Raw genomic sequence first — 22,137 nt, forward strand, 5'->3', positions numbered from 1 at the left:
TATATATATTACTGTTGGCTGGGTTTGCACTTTAAACCTGATCTGACAGCATAGTGCACGTATTGCGTGATTTGTGTGTTTGCTCCTATCATGGTGTATTAACTTGTCTTGTTTTCCTTGTTCTCCTCTTGATACAGCGTCGAGACGATAAATGATGGCCACTTTCACACTGTGGAACTTGTAAGCCTGGATCAAACACTGTCGCTGATAGTGGATGGAGGAAACCCAAAGACCATCACTAATTTGTCAAAACAATCCTCTCTCGGCTTTGACTCTCCGCTATATATAGGAGGTAAAAGATATTGGTTTGTCATGCCACTGATAATGGTGCATTTGTTTATCACATATCACTATGATTAATGTATGTTCTGACCTCCTGATGGCACACCAAACTCCTGGTGAAGTGTATTGATCTCAGGAAGTATGGTGTATTTGTAAGAGGACTGAGGACTTTTCTATAGGGGTGATTTTTTAACTTATAAGCTGACCATACAGCAGCGGAATTTAACAATTTCAAATGTTAAAAATAGAATTTGTTTTCTGGACGTTTCTTCAATTTTGTAATAGTTAATGGGGTCAAATTAACAATTGTCTTTGACCATAATGATGAAAAAAATTGAAGGAACAGGAAATCATTTTTTTCTTGAACAAATTAAATTCTGTCAGTGAATGTGATTTTGTTCGGAAAACTCTTATTACTTCCAATTGATAAAATCAAATGAATTTTTTATTGACATTCTTCAATTTTCTGATGGCATTATTCTATGTACTGACAAGATTTCTTGTATGAACGTTCACAAAACGTTTATGAAAATCTACTATTATATGGCCAGCTTTAGTTTCTGAGAGATCGATAATTGCCTGCTCTCTAGCTCATACAGTTGAATATGGGTATTTTTTAATAAGTGAACCAACATAACTGGCTATAGAGGATGTTCATGCATGCATGTGGCATAGCGTGGTTGTGTATTTTTTTCACAGCGCTCTATGACCTACTGTATGTAGCAAGTCAGGCTTTATTCATAAGATTACTCCAGTGACGTGCAGTGGAGTCTGTTCTCGGTGAGGCATTTCCCCTGCCTCAGATTTGAAGCTGACAGCTTTTTACTCCATAGTACTAGGATAGGCTCAGCCTCACCTGCCTTCCCTGACCTCACGTCCCTGCATTACTCATCACAGGGCCTGAAAACATTTACTTTTGTACTTGATGCTGAGACTCATCCATTTACAAAGCCTTAACTTTCACTGATTAAAGGGCATCTGCATTTATAGAGAGAAATAGGGAAGGATAAGGAGTGTGGGCTGCCTTTGACTTTCTTAATTATGAAGGTTTTAGATATTTTGAAAAGGTGTCATTGAACCCTCTCTCAGGTCCCACCTTCTATAGCATTTAATAATTGCAAAGAACTTGCGCTAATGGAAATACTAAGAATAATAAAATATGGATAAAAGTTTAGATTGGATAAAACTGGATAAACATAAATATATGGATTTTTAAAAACTTTTTAAAAAAACTTTTAAAAAAAAACTACAAAAGATTTGGACTACTCACATATACATTGAAAAAAGTTTTATTTTTATTTTTATTTCATTTTATTCAATTGGTACACATGGTCTGTCCATTCACTATTTATTAACAAGAATCACCTACACATGTTACATATATTCACAGTTTATTACAATTTTATTAGATAAGCTACATATTGTCTGTTTTGAGGTATACATTGTCTGTTTTTGATGTATTATCACACAGCTGATTCACATTGAATATTTTGAGACACACCCCTCCACTGAATGTTTTATTAATTATTAATTATTAACTAGTATTTGTTAAAACCTGACCTGAACGTCAGAGTTCTTATATGCACCTCTGAAGGACGGTTAGCGCTGTACGTTTTTTAAAATACCACATTCTATAGCATTTAGCTTAGCCCACTTTGTAAATTGCAAGTGTAGGGTTGTTAGATTGGGATATCACAGTGATGTCCTGAGATACTGAATGACAGTTTGTTGTTGCCATATCTAACTCTTAGTAGAATTATCTATTGGCACTGCCCTGACATGACAAATAACGAGGAGACACACTGGATGGCAGTAGATCCTAAACATGATACATCTGAAATACAAAAAAATAAATACAGGGTGTAAGCCCTCTACATTTCTTCTATTTACAGTATGTCTACAGTTCAGAGATTGTGATTTAGCCCTTTAAGTGCTGTATACAATTTTTATAAATTGTATTTATTAGAGACCTGCATATAACGTTGACAATTTATGTAGTGCTTTACATACTGTACATTCACATCAGTCCCTGCCCTCAAGGGGTTTACAATTTAAGGTCCCTACCTCACATGCATATATACAGATATTAGTTTAGACAGGAGTCACTTAACCTACCAGCATGTCTTTGCAGTGTAGGAGGAAACCCACACAAGCACGGAACATGAAACCTCCATGCAGATAGTGTCTTTACCAGGGTTCAAACTCCTGCAAGGCAGAATTGCTATCCACTAAGTCAGGGGTAACCAAACTCCGGCCCTCCAGCTGTGGTGGAACTACAAATCCCATGAGGCATTGCAAGATTCTCACAGCCACAGACATGACTCCCAGAGAGAGATTCATCATGGAATTTGTAGTTTCCCCACAGCTGGAGGGCCAGAGTTTGGTTACCCCTGCACTAAGTTATGGTGCTGCTCTAAAGATAATATTTTCACATACAACATACTGTAGTCCCTTTGTAGAGGTGTAAAACGCACTGAAACCATGTTCAAGAATGACTTAATTTTCTTCTTTGCCTTCAGTTACTCTTGAAGATACTAGAGCTCTAGAAGAGACTTGCTACTGTAGAATGTATGTGCAGGGACAATCAGACGGTTATGGCTATTGAAATGTTGTACAGCTTTTTTATGTGTACTGGTGTTTTGTGTATTTCATTAGCAGTAACTTAAGATTATTTCTAAACTACAGGCATGCCTATAAAAAACAACGTTGCCATTTTGCGGCAAGCTCCTGGACAGAATGGAACCAGTTTCCAAGGCTGCATCCGGAACCTGCACATAAACAATGATCTACAAGACTTTAAGAAGTTAAATCTGCCAACAGGAATTGTTCCTGGATGTGAACCATGTCACAAGAAGTTGTGTGTGCATGGAACTTGTCTGGCTACAAGTCAGTCTGGATTCACCTGTGAGTGTGAAGGAGGCTGGTCGGGACCTCTCTGCGATCAGCAGTCCAACGACCCATGTCTGGGAAATAAGTAAGTGTTTGGATTTGGCACCCTTGGTATTTTTAACATATAGTTATTTTGTTGTAATTACCATAACAGTTTATATTAGTTACTGCTACTATGACTAGGTAAAATAGGTCATTAACCTGTGCTACTGATTACCAGTTCCTGGAAACTGCCAGACTCCCACTAGTGCTGCCCTCTATTACTATACATATCCCTAATGCCGGGACACAGGTTCTTGTCAGGCAGTTTCCCTCCTTTGAAAAATCATTGTAGAGGGTCTCTTTGTTCTGTCAGGCTTTACTACAAAATCATAATGGCCATTTTGACCGAAACCAGATACGTTAGACCTTTACTCTTGCTGTTATATTATCTGTAATGCAAAGCCAAACAGAGAGATACCTCTTTGTAATGCAGGATTCAGGAACTTTGAGACAAAAATCTTGTCAACAGAGTCCCTGGGAATCATAAGCAGCCAATGGTTACTTCAGCCTGCTTGCATCTACCCATAGATGGAGATTGTACATTAAAGTGTACTTGCATTTTTAAGGAAACCTGTTATGAGAAATGCATGTAGGCTGCCATTGCTGATCTTAAAGTAGTACTAAGCTGTCAAACTTTTTTTTCCATAATAAATCCAGATCAAACAAATATACTTTGTATTTCCTAAAAAAATTTGGCCAAGCACTTACAGTCATCATGTTTCCAAACAGCTCCAACTCTTACAGCTCTCATTTACTTGTTCATCTACTTGCTTTGAGGGAGGAAGGAGAAAATGAGGTAGGTGAAGTGAGCAGGGAGCAGGGGAGTTACATGCCTTGCAGTGTATGTGTTTGTGAAGACAAACACAGCTTACTAGCACACACAAGAGTGGCTCCGTAGGAGCCTGCAGGGAAAAAGAGCCACCGTAAAACAGGATATCAGGGCCAGTGCTCAGGGGACCAGCTGATTCTGCAGAAAACTAAAACTTTTTAACATTAAGGAGCAGTATCCATTGCAAGTGATTTCATCGGAATTTGATAAAGCTTAAAAATGTTTCACTTTATTATCACTTAAATATCTCCGGGTTTTGGTTACTTCCAATCCACTGACCTGGAACAAGTATGCAGCAAGTTAAACGGGAGTCAAGTAGAACACCTAATTTGCAAGTTTTTAAGTCAAAAGATGAGTATGCCAAATCAGACATGTAGTATTATTTAAAGTAGATCAAGGATGATTGTCCATTTTTGTCACCAGACACGTTTCCTATAACTTTGAGCACTCTGCATCATATGGCATGGCATTTGGTGTCCTGTTCCAAAGAAGGCTTCCCAAGTAGTCATGTTTTATTAGTATCCCAAGTGTCCGCGGTGACACATAAGCAACGTTGGCAATTTATGCCTTGATAAATGTAATTAAGAACGCAAAACATTTGGAATCCCAGCAATTTCCTTACATCACTGATTTGGCAGGTAAAAAGTTTGAAAAGAATGCATATGATAAAGTGTTTCTGCAAACACAAAGATCCTAGTCTGAAGCCCATACTCTTTTATCTTTCTGAGAATGATGTCTGATTTCCATTTTCTGGCATACGCTTCCTTATCAGTTGTGAACTGCTCAACCTTACATTTTTCAGCCTGTGTATTCCAGTGTCTTTCTTATTTTTATATTGAATTTATGCTGCTCTGACAGCTCTCAGCTGAGGGATGTTCACAGTACCTAGCACATATGTTCCTTTTGGCAGAAATACAGTATATACATGGAGACAATTTATTTGTTTATTATAATTGCTGAGAAGAGTGTGAAATTCTCCCGAACATTTATAAAGGGGGAGTTTTCTGGTAGTGGAGACTGGTAGTTGGAGATGCCTTCCAGATGTACGTCTAGTGCTTGAAACAATCTTAACTGCTTATTTCTCCGTTTTATTTGCTGATGTTGGTCTGAATTCTATTAGTTGCTGCATTCATAGTTCATATATATATATAGTTCCATAATTGAAAATGTAAAGGGTTTGAGTCCTGCTGCATACCATCACTATTGGAAAAGAGTTGGTTTCATTGTTGGATTTCTCACTTTTTAAGTAAGAGGATAACCAAGACTCTTCGGCTGCTGGAAAAGTAGGACTGCATAAATTGTCAAAGGGAGGCAGAACCCAAGCAGGGAGAACTCAGTGTCAATTGAAGATGTTCTGTAATTCTAACACACTTCCTGTCCTAGATTGGCTACACTGCTTCTTCATAGATACAGTAAAGTGAGTGAGCATTGTCACCTTGGGGCAGAAAGTGTGCTGATGGCAGGAACACACGGGGGAAAAAGTAATGCAGCTACCACATCTAAGGACTGGTAAGCTGCAATATATTACATTTTTGTTCTTGGGGATATATTCACTTTCAATCACCAATGTCCCCCTTTAGTTATCAGATGTGGATGGCCTGATATTTTGACCTTTATTTTATTAGATATTTCCTGTGGAGACCTGTATCACTACATTTCTGTTGCAGTCCTTGCAACGTAAAATCAGATGTGGTGATTTGGGCTCTGCAAATATAAATGTGGGCCTAAATAACAACCACTTGAGATTGAGTGGCCCTGTGTGACCAAGGGCACAGGTTCACTGCTGTTTTATTTGTTATTATTGTCTTTATGGTCTATTACCTTATGTTGGTGACCATAGAAGGGGGTAGTAGTAGTAGTAGTAGTAGGAGTGTTACCAGAGTGGAGCCCCACATTTCCAATACACAAACCCTGATAATAATGTCAACCATTAGATGTTAATCTCAGGCATTAGAAAAGGTAGGCGAGGTGACAGTCCTATTTCATTCTTTCTCTACAAGGTATGACCTAACACAGCTGAATGTTTACTCTGCCTCCTAGGAACAGACAACATTCTTGCCTTGATTGCCTCGTTTTCCATTAGGATGCCTTGGTTTAATTAGTGACCTATCTCAAATCCACTCAATATAAATATTACATGGCTGGGCAGCTGTGCAAATGTTTGAAATAGTTTGTAAAATAACATTTTACTTTTCTTGCTATTTTACAGATGCATACATGGTACCTGCCTGCCAATCAATGCATTTTCCTACAGCTGTAAATGTTCCTCAGGCTATGGTGGAGTTCTGTGTGATGAAATAGAAGAACAGTTTAATCCTTGCCAGTCTCTTAAATGTAAACATGGCAAATGCCGACTATCAGGCATTGGAAAAGCCTACTGTGAGTGCAACAGTGGCTATACAGGAGACAGCTGTGATAAAGGTAAATCTTCATAAACATTGTTTCTACTGTTAGAAAATTAAACGTAAAGTCATTTTTGTAGATATATGAAATCATATAAAATGCATATGTTATATAGCCATAAACAGGAAATGGTTTATTGTTTTGTGCAGTGAGACTTAAACGTAAGATGTCACTATACAAGACATTTCAAATCAATGCATACCTGTGAATGAAGACAGTAAATGCCCAACTTTCCTGCTGCCCTTGAACAATACTCTGAACCTGAGAATTGTTCATATGACTTCTGGAAGTTCCTCCTGATCACCTTGATGTCACTGCTCTATCCAGTAATGGGAGGAGGTCATCAGGAGGAGTCAGAGAGAACTGCAGGAGACCCATGAGATCCATTGCTCAGGATAGGAGTGATGTCCACGGGCAGCAGAAAAGATCAGCAATTACATTCTTCATTTACAGATATGCCTGAAATCTTTTGTATAATGACACTGTTGTTTTAAGCCGGACATACACTTGCAGAAAGATAGTCATCAGTAAACAATCTGACTAGCAAAAGATTATTTCACACAATACACCTAAACATGCATGAGACTTTACCTTTTGAGTGTGCACGTTGATGTGAACAGAGGAGGCCAATGGTTCCACTCTTGTGCAGATGATGGACATTTGGATGAAAATACCCAACACAGACAATAGTCCCTTTCTATCATATTCTACACCTAATGTATCTGTATCTGAAATTCCAGATAAAGGATCACCAGGCTGCCTTTACTGCTTCAGGCTGTTCATTATGTGTGACCCCTATTATGTATGTATTATGTTACTACACAAAGAGGTCTTACACAAACAGAAGATTTTCAGTTTTCCTGTGCATCCATCTACGAATGGACCTAAATCTTTGCTAAGCTTTGCTGATCACTGTCTCTGTGTCTTCTATTAACATTGTATTTCTGTACTGGACAATTATTCCACACTTTGCCTTATCACATACTCTGCTCTTCACCCCTTTCAGCTTCCGCTGATATATCGCAGAGAATTCCACAGGTGAGACGGTTGAATAACAAGAGTTCACTTCTCTCCCCTCCCACCTCCATTCATTGTGGTGTCTCCTTCCGCCATATATCAATGTCTTCTCCTCTTTTCCCTCAGCTGGCATTTATTTATTTTGTCTTCAGCATCGATGTGACTGGGGGGCAGGGGTTTGGGGCCAGGGAAGTGATTAACAGATGGCTCATTTTTAGCTGGTTTATACTTTGGTAATTTATGAAGCTTGTGGAATGTAACTTGTATTAAGCAGCAGATTGAATAATATTGAGCTAGAGGTCTAATAAATTAAATTGCATGCTCTCTGAAACAGTTCCCCAATGTAAATAAAACCAGCTGTTCAGACTAAGCATGCTGGATATGGACTTTTATATTGAAGAAAAGATTTAAGCAACCAATTTTGTTGTCACTGTAATAATGCTGTATATATTGTTCATAGACTGTGAGAAATTTTGTAAAAAAATGATGGTTATTAAGATGTAGAAAAATTGAAGTGATGTTGGCCCATGATGTGTATTTAACCTTTTTAACCCCCCATTATCTAGCATAAATGCAAAGATCCAATGTTAAGGCAACCTTTAAATCAGAAGGTTTCAGATCGGCAGAAGGAATCTGAAAATTCTGCCATTTGCTAGAAGGAATGGCGTGTCAACAAGTGTTAGCGGCTGGTGGTCCCAGTGGGCGGCTCAGCCTAAATCATATCTGCCTTTAAAAAAAGAACATTTGGCAATAAATGCTCAGAAATTGGAGGCATTTGGGGATTGATTAAGCTTTTGTTGACATTATTACAACAATCAATTTTATAATGTTTCTGCAATATGTCACTTTATTACCTCAAGAGGCAAATCTGTTTTCGAAATTAGGGCATTTTAAATCTAGTATGACTGTTTTTATGAGTCGATACTTGGTCCTGGATTTTACAGGACTTCTCTAGAAGTTGAATAAGTGGGGGTTCATTTGAAAGGTACTGGGGTCAGAGGCAGCACCTATTAAATCAGGGTGATTGGGCTAACATTTGCCCGAGGAATGTTGCTCGGACGTTTGGGGATGAAAAATGGCCTACTACAGCTATTTCTCGTAAATAGGTGAGGCAGAGATGTAACTAGGATAAGTAAAAATGATCAAGACTAAAGGTTAACAAAACTGTTGAAGGAGAGCACACTATCACTTTGCAAAAAACATCTGTTAAGGAACACATTTAAAGCAGATTGCTTTGAGGTATTTGCAGGTGGCTAGACATGGACCGGGACTCATAGCAAAATTATACTTTGATTATCATTTGCCTACACACTAAAGGCTGGTCTGTACCAAATGATGAGTAATCAAATATTATGTTGCATTCATAAGCAGGTGTGGCCATCAAGTTTCTATGTTCCCTATGAGAAATGAACAGTTTCTGCATGTTGACAGAGATTGGATCAGCAAATGTTATATTTCTGCCCATTTTAGCACAGTGGTGTATATCATAAAACTAAATTGATACTATGGTGTGATGAAAATAACCATGGCACCCTAAAAATGACAAAATGCACCATGGTTGTGATATTACTAGAAAACTATGTGTTTAGGGCACAGAATTTAGTAAAGACTGTGAGCCTCATTCCTATTTACTGAGTTGGTGTGGTTTTGCTCCTTTCAGATAGTAGGTGCCATTAAATATTTAATTAGAAATAAGCTCCAGCTAGACATCTAAATGCATAGGTAAAAAGTATTTTTGCAAGTCATATACTATTATAATGTAGAAGCACACTGCTGTCCCTTCCGTGCCCCATCCTGCTGGTCGAATGATGAGGTGCAGCAGCACATTTAGGTCCTCTTTTTTTTTTTTTAGCAAATAGTCTTTATTTGAATTTTATGAATAGGTCCTCTTTGTCCCCTCCCCTCCTGTACATATGTTTCCTGCGTATGACTGGAATCATTGTGCAATGAAATAGAGATTAACTGACTGGCACTATCGTTCCCTCCCTTTTTTAGTCTAAATGCTACTGTGCAGTAATTTCAGAAAGCTAATTAAGGTACTTCAAACCAGCTGCATTTAAAAGTATATTTGATCATTTGGTTGAATACATAACTGCAAAAAAGTATGCTTTTTTAATATGGTCATGGAGTTCAGCTGTAAGTCATCACTCTGGTATGCTCTTTAAAGTTACCCTGTTACTAATAAAATTTAAATGAAAAAGCTCCTGCAAAAGAAGATATTTTATAGTTACATGTCCCCTGCCCAGTTGTAGAATCTTTGCTCTGTTGCTGAACAAAGCTGCCCGAAGGATCTTTACAGTACCCTGCCCCTTCTGTTGTTTTTTCTACTAGTCCCTACATCTTTACTAGACCAGTAGTGACATAAGCACCAGAGAGGGGAACCAGAGAATGTGGAGATGTACACCAGTATCCAATACACTCAGAAAGGTGCTGGATGTGAACATTCTAGAGGTAAGTATAAGGCCCCATTCACACAAGGGCGGTTCAGCTGTGTGGATTTGGCCACGCTGAACTGCCGGCATTAACTATCCCATACAATGCTATGGGGACTGTTCACACGGCAGTGTGTGACCCGAACCGTCTCCTGCTGCAAATGCTCAGAGCCTTTTTTTCTGCAACTGATCAGCGTGGTTTCCATATGGATTTCAATGGAAACGCAATTAAAAATGCCCCAAACCGCCCTTTTAAAATTTGAACGGAAACCGAGCACAACAGCCCCTAAAATACGGGGCCTAAAATACGTAATTTTGCAGGAGCTTCTTTTTTTTTCTCTTTTTTTTTTAGCTTCAGTGTTGCTTTAGATATGTCCCTACATTTGCATTCAATATAAAAAAAAATATCAATAACTGGCATCTAATTAAAGATAAGTTTTAATAATGCGGTATATTTCTTGCAGAAATCTCTTGCCGAGGGGAACGGATCAGAGATTATTTCCAAAAACAGCAAGGTTATGCAGCTTGCCAGACGACCGAGAAGGTATCGAGACTAGAATGCAGAGGAGGCTGCTCCAATGGTCAGTGCTGCGGACCCCTGAGAAGCAAGCGACGGAAATATGTTTTCGAGTGCACCGACGGTTCTTCATTTGTGGACGAAGTCGAGAAAGTCATAAAGTGTGGCTGTACAAAGTGCCCCTCCTAAATATGTAACCGTCACAAGTCTTTTGACAAAGTTGTATACCTTTTGACCGTGTTGGACTAATTCAAATTTCATAGTGGAAAATATTTTGAATTATATTGTAAAATACAGAAACAGACTTATTTTTATTAAGAAAAAAAATGACATTTTCCTCACTGGCAATGAAAAAAAAACAAAAAGAAGCAAAAAAGTTCTTATCTAGGACTTCTAGTAAAGAAGAAGACATGTCAGCTGGACATTGACACGCAAGTCTACTTAGATCTCCCTTGACTGAGGGGAATTATAATTGCTGATCGACATGGTTTGCTATTTACAACATTCTGAAGATAAAGAAGATTCTTGATGTGTTCTGCCGTCAAGTTGAAAAGTCGGGAATGGGGGTGGGGGGTTAATTGTCCCAGATAAGAGGCTTGTTAATTGGCTGTGGCATATCAGCCCTGCTCAGCCCCACTGATGGGAAAACCACACAATTATGATAAAGGAAAAGCTGTGAATGATAAGGGATCAAGTTGAAACCCTGATGCACTGAGTGCACCCCAACTGAACCGCTGACAAGTTATCGGGAGCTCTGACGCATTTCAAGGCATCTAGACAAGAACCAAGGATGGGACTGAGAATTAGCCCAGAGTAGACTCATCTTTTCAATCTGTTAATGACACACGTGATAGCACAAGAAGCATATGGAGGTCTTCATCTAGCCTTTTCCAGTATTATGTTTTTTTATTTTGTTTTATTTTTGTAATATAAAAAAAAATTAACTGGGCCATTAGAAAACAAAAAGTCAGGTAGGTTTTTTTTGTTTTAATTAGGAATAATTTTACAACTTCTAAGTGAAAAAAAAAAAAAAAGTTTATAAGCAGTATTCAGATTGAATAAGACATATTTATTGTACCAGAGTACATCATTCTTAACCAGTTTAGTTTATCCCTTTTTCCAATGCTTTAATATATATTAATTTATATTTGTCCTGATATTTTTCTATTTTGATAAATGCAAAATGACTTAAAGTCAGGATTTTTGTTTCCTCTTATAGAACTAACATGTGTCAGATGAACTAGTTTTGTGTTCGATAATGTGGTTGTGATATGCGCCGTGTGCTCAATGTTAGGGCACATGGTGACAAATGTACAATAGAGTGTGTTTACATTAGATCAAAAATGATATAGAAGTATTTTCCCTACATATAATATAAATATAATGTATATTTACGTAAAGAAACTAAAATTGTGTTGTAGGCAGATGAACGTCACTAGACTAGAGGAAGTTCCTTAATATTTCCCCTATGAAGTTGTATCTGTTTTTAGAGCAGATTATACCGTTCACAACTGTGGCTTCCCCCGTAATAAAACTACCATAGTAACACGTGGTTCCCATGTTAATAAGCTGCTGCTAAATCTGGTATATGATTGTTAATGGTCGGTAGTGGGCTGTGTTCTCCTTCCCTTAAATAAACAAACAAGCAGGCACTCTGTACAATACATTTGCTATGTTCAACATTTTTTTATTTGTATTTACAAAGAAATTAGGTGTACATGTATAATGCAGTGTGCTTTGTCATATTTGGACTGATATCAGTAATGCAACTGATGTTTGTAAATTAAACAGATATTACTTCCATATTTTCTGACTTGTCTTCTTGTATTTATGCATGCAAGTGTATATTAAAGAGAGTGAGTGAGGTTCATCTGTACCTGTAGAGTACACAGTGCCTGATGGTCCGAGTGCTCAGGTGGACTCTGGTCTATCTTCATGCCACCCTTTGCCATGTAGAGGAACATAAAATCCTAACCACCTACTGTATATCGAAATGAAGTTGACTTTTATCTCCACTGCCTACCCAACATCTAGAAGCAGCATGAGCATGACTCTCCAGAAGTTGGCCGCCTTTACATACGATTAGCTTTCTTGTGGCACAGGGTGTCATAAAGAGAGGTTAACAATTGCCAATTGAGTAGTTAGCACAGTAGGCACTCCTGTACTTCACAGGTTGGTGAGAATCTGACTGGTTCTCTTTAAAGTGTAATGGCCAAAGGTGTTGTTTCACTGTGCAAAACAGAAATTAAGCCCACTCAATGTTACTTCAGTCCTTAGGGACAGTCATACCTGAGTCGCTTAGGCTAGCATCATATTTGTGATGCTGCTGCTGGCATGTTCTCGTCATGAAACACACAGCAGGGAGGTGAAACACTCACTTGCTTGCCTTTGTCATTCCGTCACTGGTAGATAAATGAAGCCTGACTCTCCCACCAGGGAATTACAATTTGAAGCATTTTCACCAGCAAGAGAACAACGCCATACTGCTAAAGCCACTGCAGGAGAGTGCCAAGGCTTCATAAAGCAGGTAAGTGCCAAGGCTTTATATAGCAGTAGAGTGCCAAGGCTTCATAAAACAGGTGAGTGTTCACCCTGTATTTTCTAGCGAACCTATAGCTGGTGAATTCTCTTGACAGGCTTGCAAGCATGATCTTCCAGTAAGGAAGCCTCTGACCTATGTCTACAATAAAGGAACCCTGCCAGGGTGAGCAAAAAACAAAACAAGGGTATCATGCAAGAGAAGAGCTCTTAGCCCTCGTTCACACCTGAACGTTTTGTAGCGCGTTCTACGCTCGACGAACGCTCTACAAAACGCTCAAAAATATAAATCCCATTGTATTCAATGGTCTCGTTCCCACCTTGGTGTATTTCCGCCCGTCCCTAACGCGCTACAAAACGGCCCACGCCTGAAAAGGTACATGTACTACTTTGGGCCGTTTTGTTGCGCGTTTCCATTGGGATACAGCCAAGTAGCCTTCGGAAACGCACGACGGTCGCGCAACTTTTTTACCGTGAATCGCTGTAAAAACCGCGCAGCAGACGCGCATATGCAATACGCCTAGGTGTGAACGAGACCTAATGCACAACTCTCTGGCAGGCTTTGTCTCCTATCTCCCCGTTTCAATGCTGCAACCTCCCTGTGTGACTTCAGAATTCACAACTTCTCTTATGAGTGTCGGATGCCTGTGATCCATCACCGTGCAGTATGTCCTCATACATGAACTGCCAGTCAATGAACCACTGTAGGTTGCCATCTATGATATGCCACTGGCTAGTGCACCCAAATTGGATGTCTTGTTTTTCCTACCCATCAGAGCCATTACTAGGGGATTTTCTCTCCCTGCTGGGTTTTTATTTTATTTTATTACAGTAGGGAGAACGAAGCAGGTGGCATATTAAGACTCTGTGGTAGAAGTGGGAGAATCTTGAGTTTCATCAAGGTCTTGCTTTTGAAGTCCCTGACAGATACTGAAAGTCAAATGTTAATCCAACCCATCAGAGTCTGTCCGTAACTGGACTGACTCATAAGACAAGTGTCATGAACATATATAAAATAGAGATATTTTCACTCAGTGTTGACAGTTCTTTATTGGATGGAACATGTTATACGAACACACCATAAAGTTATGCTGGTTATTGATCTGAGAATTGTTTGTCCTGAATCTGGTAGCATCTACTAGCTTATCATAACCTGGATGGCAAACCAACAAGACAATAAAAACAGCAACTGAAACTTTCTTGTATTTCCTCACTCGAGTGTACCATCTATTTAAAAAGTCAGTTATAGTAACTTCAGTGTAAAATATGTCTGCATTTAACTAAAGCTAACTAGTCGAGCCCAAAGATTTTTTTTTTTTTAAAGAAAGTGAAAAGGTATACCTGATATTGAATACCCCTACTTACAGTAAATCCCTATATAGGAGGCAAAGTAACAGGTTAACGTTATAGCAGGCACAGTGAGTATTATTCTGTACTCACCTTTCTATTGCTTTCCTGCTGCCAGTGCCTGTTTAAAAAGACCTGGTATTACCGAGTATGGGGAAACACGCGACACTCCCAGAATACAACACCGGGTGTTTGAGCAGCTATAAAGTAAACCTGGTACTTTGCCTATAAAGAAATAGTACAGATTCACTTTAGAGAATTCCAGGACTTTACAAATGAATCCTTGCAGTGGGGCTACTGCCCACTGCAAAGGTTAAGTGCTGATTCTGGTTTAGGGGCGAAAATAGAGCAGAAATACTTACCCTATTCTTAGTCCTGCGGATGTCCCTCGGTTTCCTCATATCTAATGGACTGCATTAGAGTTATGATGTCAGAGGTCCTTAGACCGCTGGAGCCCGGGGGAGAATCGGCTGCAGGACCGGTCTAGCAGGCAGGACTGAGAAACGGATGAGTATTTCTTCTTTATTCTCACCCCCTAAACAAAATGAGCACTTAACCCTTGCAGTGAGGGGGTAGCCCTACTTCAAGGGTTACTTTTTACAAATCTTTAAAGCCCAGTTGTAGTTAAAAATGAGGGCAGTAAGTTATTATACTTTCAATTATGTTTTTCTTTAGAAACCTTCTTCAGCCCCAGTAGAAAATGTCTATCATCAGCAGTATGCTGTATAGAAAGAATGCTGATTGCGCTAAAGTAATTATGACAAAGTGGGTTGAGGGGACATGTTGGACCACTGTAGGGAAACCGCAGCTCTAACACGGCAGTCTTTCCTCTACAGCATACTTCCTACCATAGCCATTTTTGCTGGGACTAAAGGAGCTTTGTAAACAGAAATAAACAGTAAAGTATTCAAAAAGTGCACTATTGACTTTACTGGAATTACATTTTGTTAAACTACAATTGCAGTTTAAGTCTGGCAAATAATGTACATGACATATACACAGGAAAACTAGCTTGTTACAGAAACTATTTCTCTAAATAGTTTACTGCCAAATTTGTAAAAACTCAAAGAAAATGTGTTTATTTTGCAAAGAAAATAAAAAAATGTCCCACAGTAACAAATAAAAACACATAGGAAACCTGGCAGATGTTTTGCCCATTGTTATTCCAATTCCACTTTGTGTTTGTTAGGTTAGTCTAACAGAATAAAAACAATAAAATGTATTAAGATGTGGCTCATTTGCATGCCAGCAAGACTGTGGACAATCAAATATTTAAATACATTATTATTATAATACAGCATTTATATAGCGCCAACAGTTTGCGCAGCGCTTTACAACATGGGGGGGCAGTGCAGTTATGACACAGTTTACATTAAAATACAATTTCAGTACAATAGGGTTAGGAAGACCCTACTTGTGAGAGATTACATCTAGTAGGAGGAGCAAGTGATAAATACCTAATAAGCATTAAAATAAGCCCTTGTGACCTTGACCTTTGTAGCTGCAAACAATGCCAGTCGAATTAAACAGTGAAATCTTGCTTCGAATATATGTGAGACTGGAAGCTGACATCTGCTGTCATAGACTGGAGGTTGTGTTCTGTTTGTGGCAGGTTGCAAAGGAATCCAACCTCACAGTTGTATCTGATGAGTTGTTGGGCATAACTGGCATAACTGGCAAAACTTGTTGCCCCATACATTTTTTTACACATTTTATTATTAACCTACTTACACATTTTTTTATGTAGCCACATTGCCCTAAGTGGGGTGACTCCTTAAACTAGTAATAAACTCTCAGACTTTTTTTCAATAAACAGTTCTGATTGAAAAGATATACACTGCCCAGCAAAGTATTTCTTTACATTTCTACCCAAGCACTTACAGTCATGTCGCTGGCTCCAACTCTCTCACTTGCTGTGACTGTGTGTTTATGCAAGCACAGAGAGCTTACTAGAACACACAAGGGTGGCTTCATAGGACCATGCAAGGGAACGGAGCCACCCTCAAACAGGATATCAGGGCCAGTGCTCAGAGGGCCAGCTGATTCTGCAGGAAACTAAAAGGGTTATTCACTTATCCTTCGTATTGCTTCGGCTGCAGGAATCCTTCGGTGCAACCAAACTGAATGGCTGCTGTATGCGCTCTTCACAATAGTCTGTACATCAGTCGAAGGCAGGCAAAACACACAGCCAAGCCGAACGCATATGCTTCGGTTCGGCACACCCTGGGGTCCCCTGACAATTCATACCAGACCTTTTAGGTCAGGTAGGAATGTTAGGAGGGACCCAGGATGCAAAAAAAAATGTGTGGGGTTCCCCCAAAAGTCATACCACTCCCTTTAGGTCTAGTAGAGATTTTAAGGGGGACCCCAACACCAAAAATAGAAAAAAGTGATCTCCCCCATAAGGGGGCTTTGATACTTAGGGGTCTATTCAACTAAGCTGCCAAAGGCAGCCAAGTGAATGACCGACCTAAAGCGAAGTGAGCCGAACGCTGGGCTGTTCTGCTCGGTCCCTCTGCTCTGTCCCTCTTAAAAAGTTTAAAAAAACAAATAGAAAACAATTGTGCGGAGCTAGCAGTGACAGCTAGCTCCGCCCAATAGTTTTCTATTGTCCGGCGGTTCTGCTGCCGTCCAAAAAAAGAAAAGAACTCCCACGGTGCTCCAGGAGTCTCCCGCTCCCGGCCACCAAGGAGAGAAACACTGCTATTTCTTTTTTTTGACACGGAGCCGTGTCAGAATAGAAAAAATAAATAATATTTTTTTGGCCATAGGAATGCATTGCTAGATTCCTATTGGCTATTTAAATTTGCAAAAGCCAATAGCAAACTAGCTATTGTTCCCGCCCTCTGCTGCTGTCAATCAGTAGGTGTGGACCTGATGGAGAACTGTAGCAGAGGGCAGGTGCAATGCTAGAGTGCTATTGGCTATTGCAAATTGAAATAGCCAATAGGAATCTAGCAATGCATTTCTATGGCCAAATATTTTTTTTTTCTGACATGGCTCCGTGTCAGAATAAAAAAAAAAGAAAAAGCAGTGTTTCTCTCCTTGGCGGCCGGGAGCGGGAGACTTCCGGAGCGCCAGGGAGAGTTAGGCTGTTTGGAGATCAGTGTCTCTGGTTAGTTGCTTTGTGAATAGACCCCTTAGTATTTCTAAGTAGAATACAGTATTCTCCTCAGAGATACTTTGTATCAGTTTGTAACACACTGCCGGCTTGCCACAACACAGTGAGCTGCTGCCGGCTCTGTGACTGTCATGGCTCTGTGATTACAGTGATCAGCTACCGCTGTAATCACAGGCCTGTGACCACCTGCTGTTGAGGGTCTGACCACTGGCGGAACTACCAGGGTCGCAGCGGTCGCACTTGCGACCGGGACCTGGTGTTCCGCCAGTTCAGGGGGGGCCCAGAGAGAAGAGCTCGCCGCCCGCAGCTGCTCACGCTGCCCGCAGCTGCTCACGCTGCTTGCTGCCCGCTGTGTTTTTTGGAGTCCGTGAGTGGCCCTTGCAGGGTCTGCCACGGCCGCGGTGCGAACCCTGCAAGTTGGTACGGTCCCGGCTCCGACCCCCCCTCTTCAATTTCGGTATTTGGTACCTTCCTGTATACGTGCAGGAAGGGTTTTTTTCTTTTTCAGGGGCGGAGCTTGCTTTTTAGCAGGGGGAAGGAAGAGCAAGGCAGGAGCGGAGACTGCTGGCGTGGAAAGAAAGATAAGCAAGCAGATTTCTGGGGCCGGGGGAGACAGCAGCAGATGTCTGGGGTGGGGTGGAGAGGGGGGCATTTTGGACAGCACAGCAGCCAGTAGCTACTACTTTTTTTTTTTTTACTTGTCCTGGTGACCACTAGATGGAAACTCTGAAATGTTACAGTTGTCACCAGACCGGGGGGGGGGGGGGGCTTCCATGGTCCCCAGCTCTGTTCTTGGTTCTCCAGCATCTCACTCCTCCTGATAGAATAGGAACAATTCCACCACTTTGTGTGCCTTCTCCATACAATTATATACATTTTAAATCCTACACAAGTGCAACAGCGAGTGGTATCCCGACCCAGGACCACAACACAGATCTTGCTGCATATGTTTTAAGGGGCACAGATAAGTAAACTGACAGGTATCTAACTTAAAGAACGATCACTGTTGAGTAGGCCGACCCATTTATGAATTTCAATTAGATAAAAAGAAAAATTATAATACTAGTAGCTACTACTACTTAAGTAGCTACTACTTTAATGATTACCGCAGTGCTGTCCTTTGCAAAGGTTTCCCAAACCCCAGCGTCCTCTGGGTCTGACTCCACAACAGCAGTAACTCAATGAGTGCTGGTCCCTCCATCTGTTTACATTAGTGAGTGAAGCTGTCAAATCTTTTGTTTGTGTGCGGGTGTCTGGATTTTTTTTTTATTTTTAGCGTGTTGGTGGGCGTTGTTCATTGTGATTGACACTGTATTACATCGCTGGACGATGTGATTGACCATGGATTACAGCGTTGGACGTTTTGGTTTTTTTTTACAATAAAGGAATTGTCAAAAACTGTGCTGTGTTTCATACTCAATTAAAGGTTTTTTTCTAAGGTGTTGTCTGTTTATTTACATTTTACTTTTCTCTTTGGTGAATGAGTAGGGATAACAACTACCACTTACTCATTCACAAGGGGTATCCCCTTTAGGAAAGGGGGTACCCCGATGAAGATGAGCCCCCCTGCCCGCAGACCTCCACAACCACCGAGCCAGAGTTGTGGGGAAGAGGCCCTTGACCTCATTGGCATGGGGACAAGGTGCTTTTCCAGGGGGTCCCCTCTTGGGAGTGGTTGGGGTTATAAATGGCTGACTAACAGCTTTGTCAGTGTTTATTCTCCTGTAGGCAGCAGTTTAACCCAGTTGTCTAAGAATTACTCTGACCCAGTGTCCCTTAACGAACTCCAAAAATAGGATTTTACGATAAGTCAAAAATCCTTTTTTCCAGCATATAACTAAAGCATCTTGCCTAATACTGTTTTCCCAGCACCACACATGGTGGTTGGAAATCATAGAATACTATGTGGGGCAATACTGATAATCTGTTCAGAATCCCAGCTATTTCAGACAAATGCTCTGTGTCCGAACAAAGTTCCTCAGATTTGTTTTGTGTTACGAGTCTGAGTTGGCTATTGATTAAACATGCTTTACTCAGATGTTTTGCCATTGTTTTTAAGATGGATCTAATAAAGATGCTTTTGTTGCAATAGTTGGCAAAAAATTTAAATACTTTCAAAATTTGGACCGATTTTCAGCTGTGGTAATAGAGAATGTGGATGAGACAGAATTTCTTACGTCTGTGTGATAAGGATTAATGATGTATGATTCACAATGTCTTTACTGCTACAAGAAAAACATCACTTGACAGGAATTTATCATGCAAATATTGTTGCATTTATTTTTATCATGTCATATTTTCCAGCTCCAATTAGCACCTTGGCTCACACAAGCAAATACATGAGCAGTCCCCTACCTTAAAGGAAACCTGTCATACGGAAAGTACAGCAGCTATCATTGGCTGACTTCCTTCAGAAAATTTTAGTTGCTTGGTTTCTATACTGAGCCAGTGGCATCACAAAGGGGGTGCGGGGGTGCACCTGGGTGACACCATTGGAGGGGTGACACCAAAATGACTGGTCATTTTGGTGTCACCCCCTCTGAAAAGTCGGGCGCTCGGTCATGGACCGAATGCCCGACAGTATCAGGAGAGAGGAGGGGACCTGGCGGCATACCTTATCCCGCTGGGTGCCAGTCCCCTCTTCTCTCTGCCGGCGTCCATCACCAAGATGGCCGCCGGCAGGTATCAGAAGATTGCCGCGCGTGCGCGATGAAGTCTCGGCAGGGTGACACTCCGGGTGTCACCAGCCTCGGGATGCCCCTGTACTGAGCCACTCATTTTAAGACTCATTACAGTTTTATTTACACTTATCCACATATTAGCGCATACATGAGTTCAAATACACTCAGAGTGCATGGCAAACCTGCAAGAAAGTGCAGCAGAGTAGTCGCTTGTTTGGAGTGCATGTGTCTGATGTAAAATATGCTGGATTTAACACTACAGTATATTAAAAACCTTCATCGCCATCTCATATTTGATATGAAGATCTCCAGACGTGTTATTTTGAGAAAAAATATCCACCATTTTATTTTTGCTGGAATATTCCTTGCAATTGTAATCTAAATTAACCAAATTATCATTGCAAGTTAATGATATGCGGTAAGAATCAGGGACACAGTGGAGTCCTACAAAAGTTATTTTAATCCCCAGAGACTGAGAGCACACTGATAGGACAGCTGGATGTCATATGTCAAAGCATTTACACTTACTGAAACAAGAAAGAATTTGGTGTTAATGTATTTCTGGTGTCTTTCTGACTCTACTGAGCACATCAGTGGGACATTATCTAGTGAATAAACACAAAGGCTGACTGTGCACACATTCCACACTTTGATTCACTTCCTTCAAATGTCTTTTTGCTGATTGTACAATCAAGAGATTAGTAAATGTGCTATTCTTGGGCCAGGTAAATGTGTTTCGCTGATGGCTTCATTCAAGTAATATTAGCAAATGAACAATAAACACTCTACCAGTTACATGTATTCTAATATATAAACTGTTCAGATACCAAGTACCATACTCGGTACAAGTGCAAGTACATGTACAGATACTTTTCCAGCTCCAGGACTAGGCTAGAGAAAAATTCAACAGTAAGGAGGCAGCTGTCATTTTTAAGGAGCACACGGAGCTCCTGGGATTTGTACATCTCCATGCATTATTTTTTTTTATTACTATATATAAGTGATGCACCGGTTCCCTTTTTTTGAAGTACAAGTACTGATACTTGTCCAAGTACTCACAGACACAAGTACTGATAAATTTTTGTTTATTGTCAGTGACAGTTTTTCTAAAACAATGCAGACTAATGATTTCAGGACAGTGGTGGAGCGCCAGAGCCAGGTCTCAGCTGCAACCCTGGTAGTTCTCGTGAAAATGGCAAGTAAACCAACAGGGAATGGCTGTTTGAGTATATAAGAAGCCCACTATGGAAAGAGAAAAACTGCTGCTATATATGTCATATGAGGCTTGGTACAGCTGTGGCAAGGTTGTTGAGAGATCTTCACGCTGAGTATGGAGATCTTTAACAACCTGGCAAAGGATTAATGCTGTTCAATCCAAGCTCGATAGATTATGGGGAACTTGACCTACTGTACACATAAAATTATCGGATTGCAGCATTTTTCAGTGCCTGTGCAGAGGGCATGCAAGAAAAATATATTTATAACACTGTGTCCCATTCAAAATTAGGGCCATATGGCTTTCTAGATTTTAAGTGTAAATGCAATAGACTTCCTGTCTTTACAGATGCAAAAACGTATGTCAGATTTGTGAAATTCCATGAAATGTCATGCCATCTTAATAACTTCTTGACTTACCATATCATTTAAGTGATCTTTTTCTTTGTATTTTAATCACGTAGTAGTGGGTTCCACAACTACTGCAAGTGATCAAATATGTTATATACTTTGTATTGCAACTTATGTAATCCTAAACTTAACTTTTCTAGTCCTCCACTATGTCTCCGCTACGTCACTGTGTTGTAAGGTATTAACTTACAATGTTATTTTTAATGTAAGAACAACCCATCTTCCTGTCCCACACATCTATATGAGCCTTTAGCACTTACTGTAAACAATTACTTGCTTCATTTTTTTCATTGAACTAGCTGGGAGAGCTAATGCCTCACTCTTAGAACTACTTCACTAATTCATCTGTGAGAATTAACTTCAAATGGTAGCGCATTGATGACACTTTCACTCGCTTTCCACTTTTTATGGGC

At 40.1% G+C, this 22,137-nt stretch overlaps 1 protein-coding gene across 8 annotated transcripts in view; it reads left to right on the top strand.

Moving 5' to 3' along the window:
* Nucleotides 1–12,216, top strand: part of SLIT2 (slit guidance ligand 2) — a 292,973-nt gene extending 280,757 nt beyond the window's left edge. For 7 of the 8 annotated variants that reach the window (XM_018561764.1, XM_018561758.1, XM_018561762.1 and 4 more), the window contains 4 exons: nt 138–292; nt 2,968–3,256; nt 6,252–6,463; nt 10,359–12,216. In XM_018561764.1, coding sequence (XP_018417266.1) covers nt 138–292; nt 2,968–3,256; nt 6,252–6,463; nt 10,359–10,600 — 898 coding nt within the window. In that variant the 3' untranslated portion in view covers nt 10,601–12,216. Of the gene's footprint in view, nt 1–137; nt 293–2,967; nt 3,257–6,251; nt 6,464–7,451; nt 7,484–10,358 lie in introns of all 8 variants that reach the window. The other variant, XM_018561765.1, reaches the window with a different exon arrangement.
* The last annotated feature ends 9,921 nt before the right edge of the window (nt 12,217–22,137 follow it).

Source organism: Nanorana parkeri, unplaced genomic scaffold, assembly GCF_000935625.1.
Source record: "Nanorana parkeri isolate BGI_ZX_2015 unplaced genomic scaffold, ASM93562v1 scaffold543, whole genome shotgun sequence".
Lineage (NCBI taxonomy): Eukaryota > Metazoa > Chordata > Amphibia > Anura > Dicroglossidae > Nanorana > Nanorana parkeri.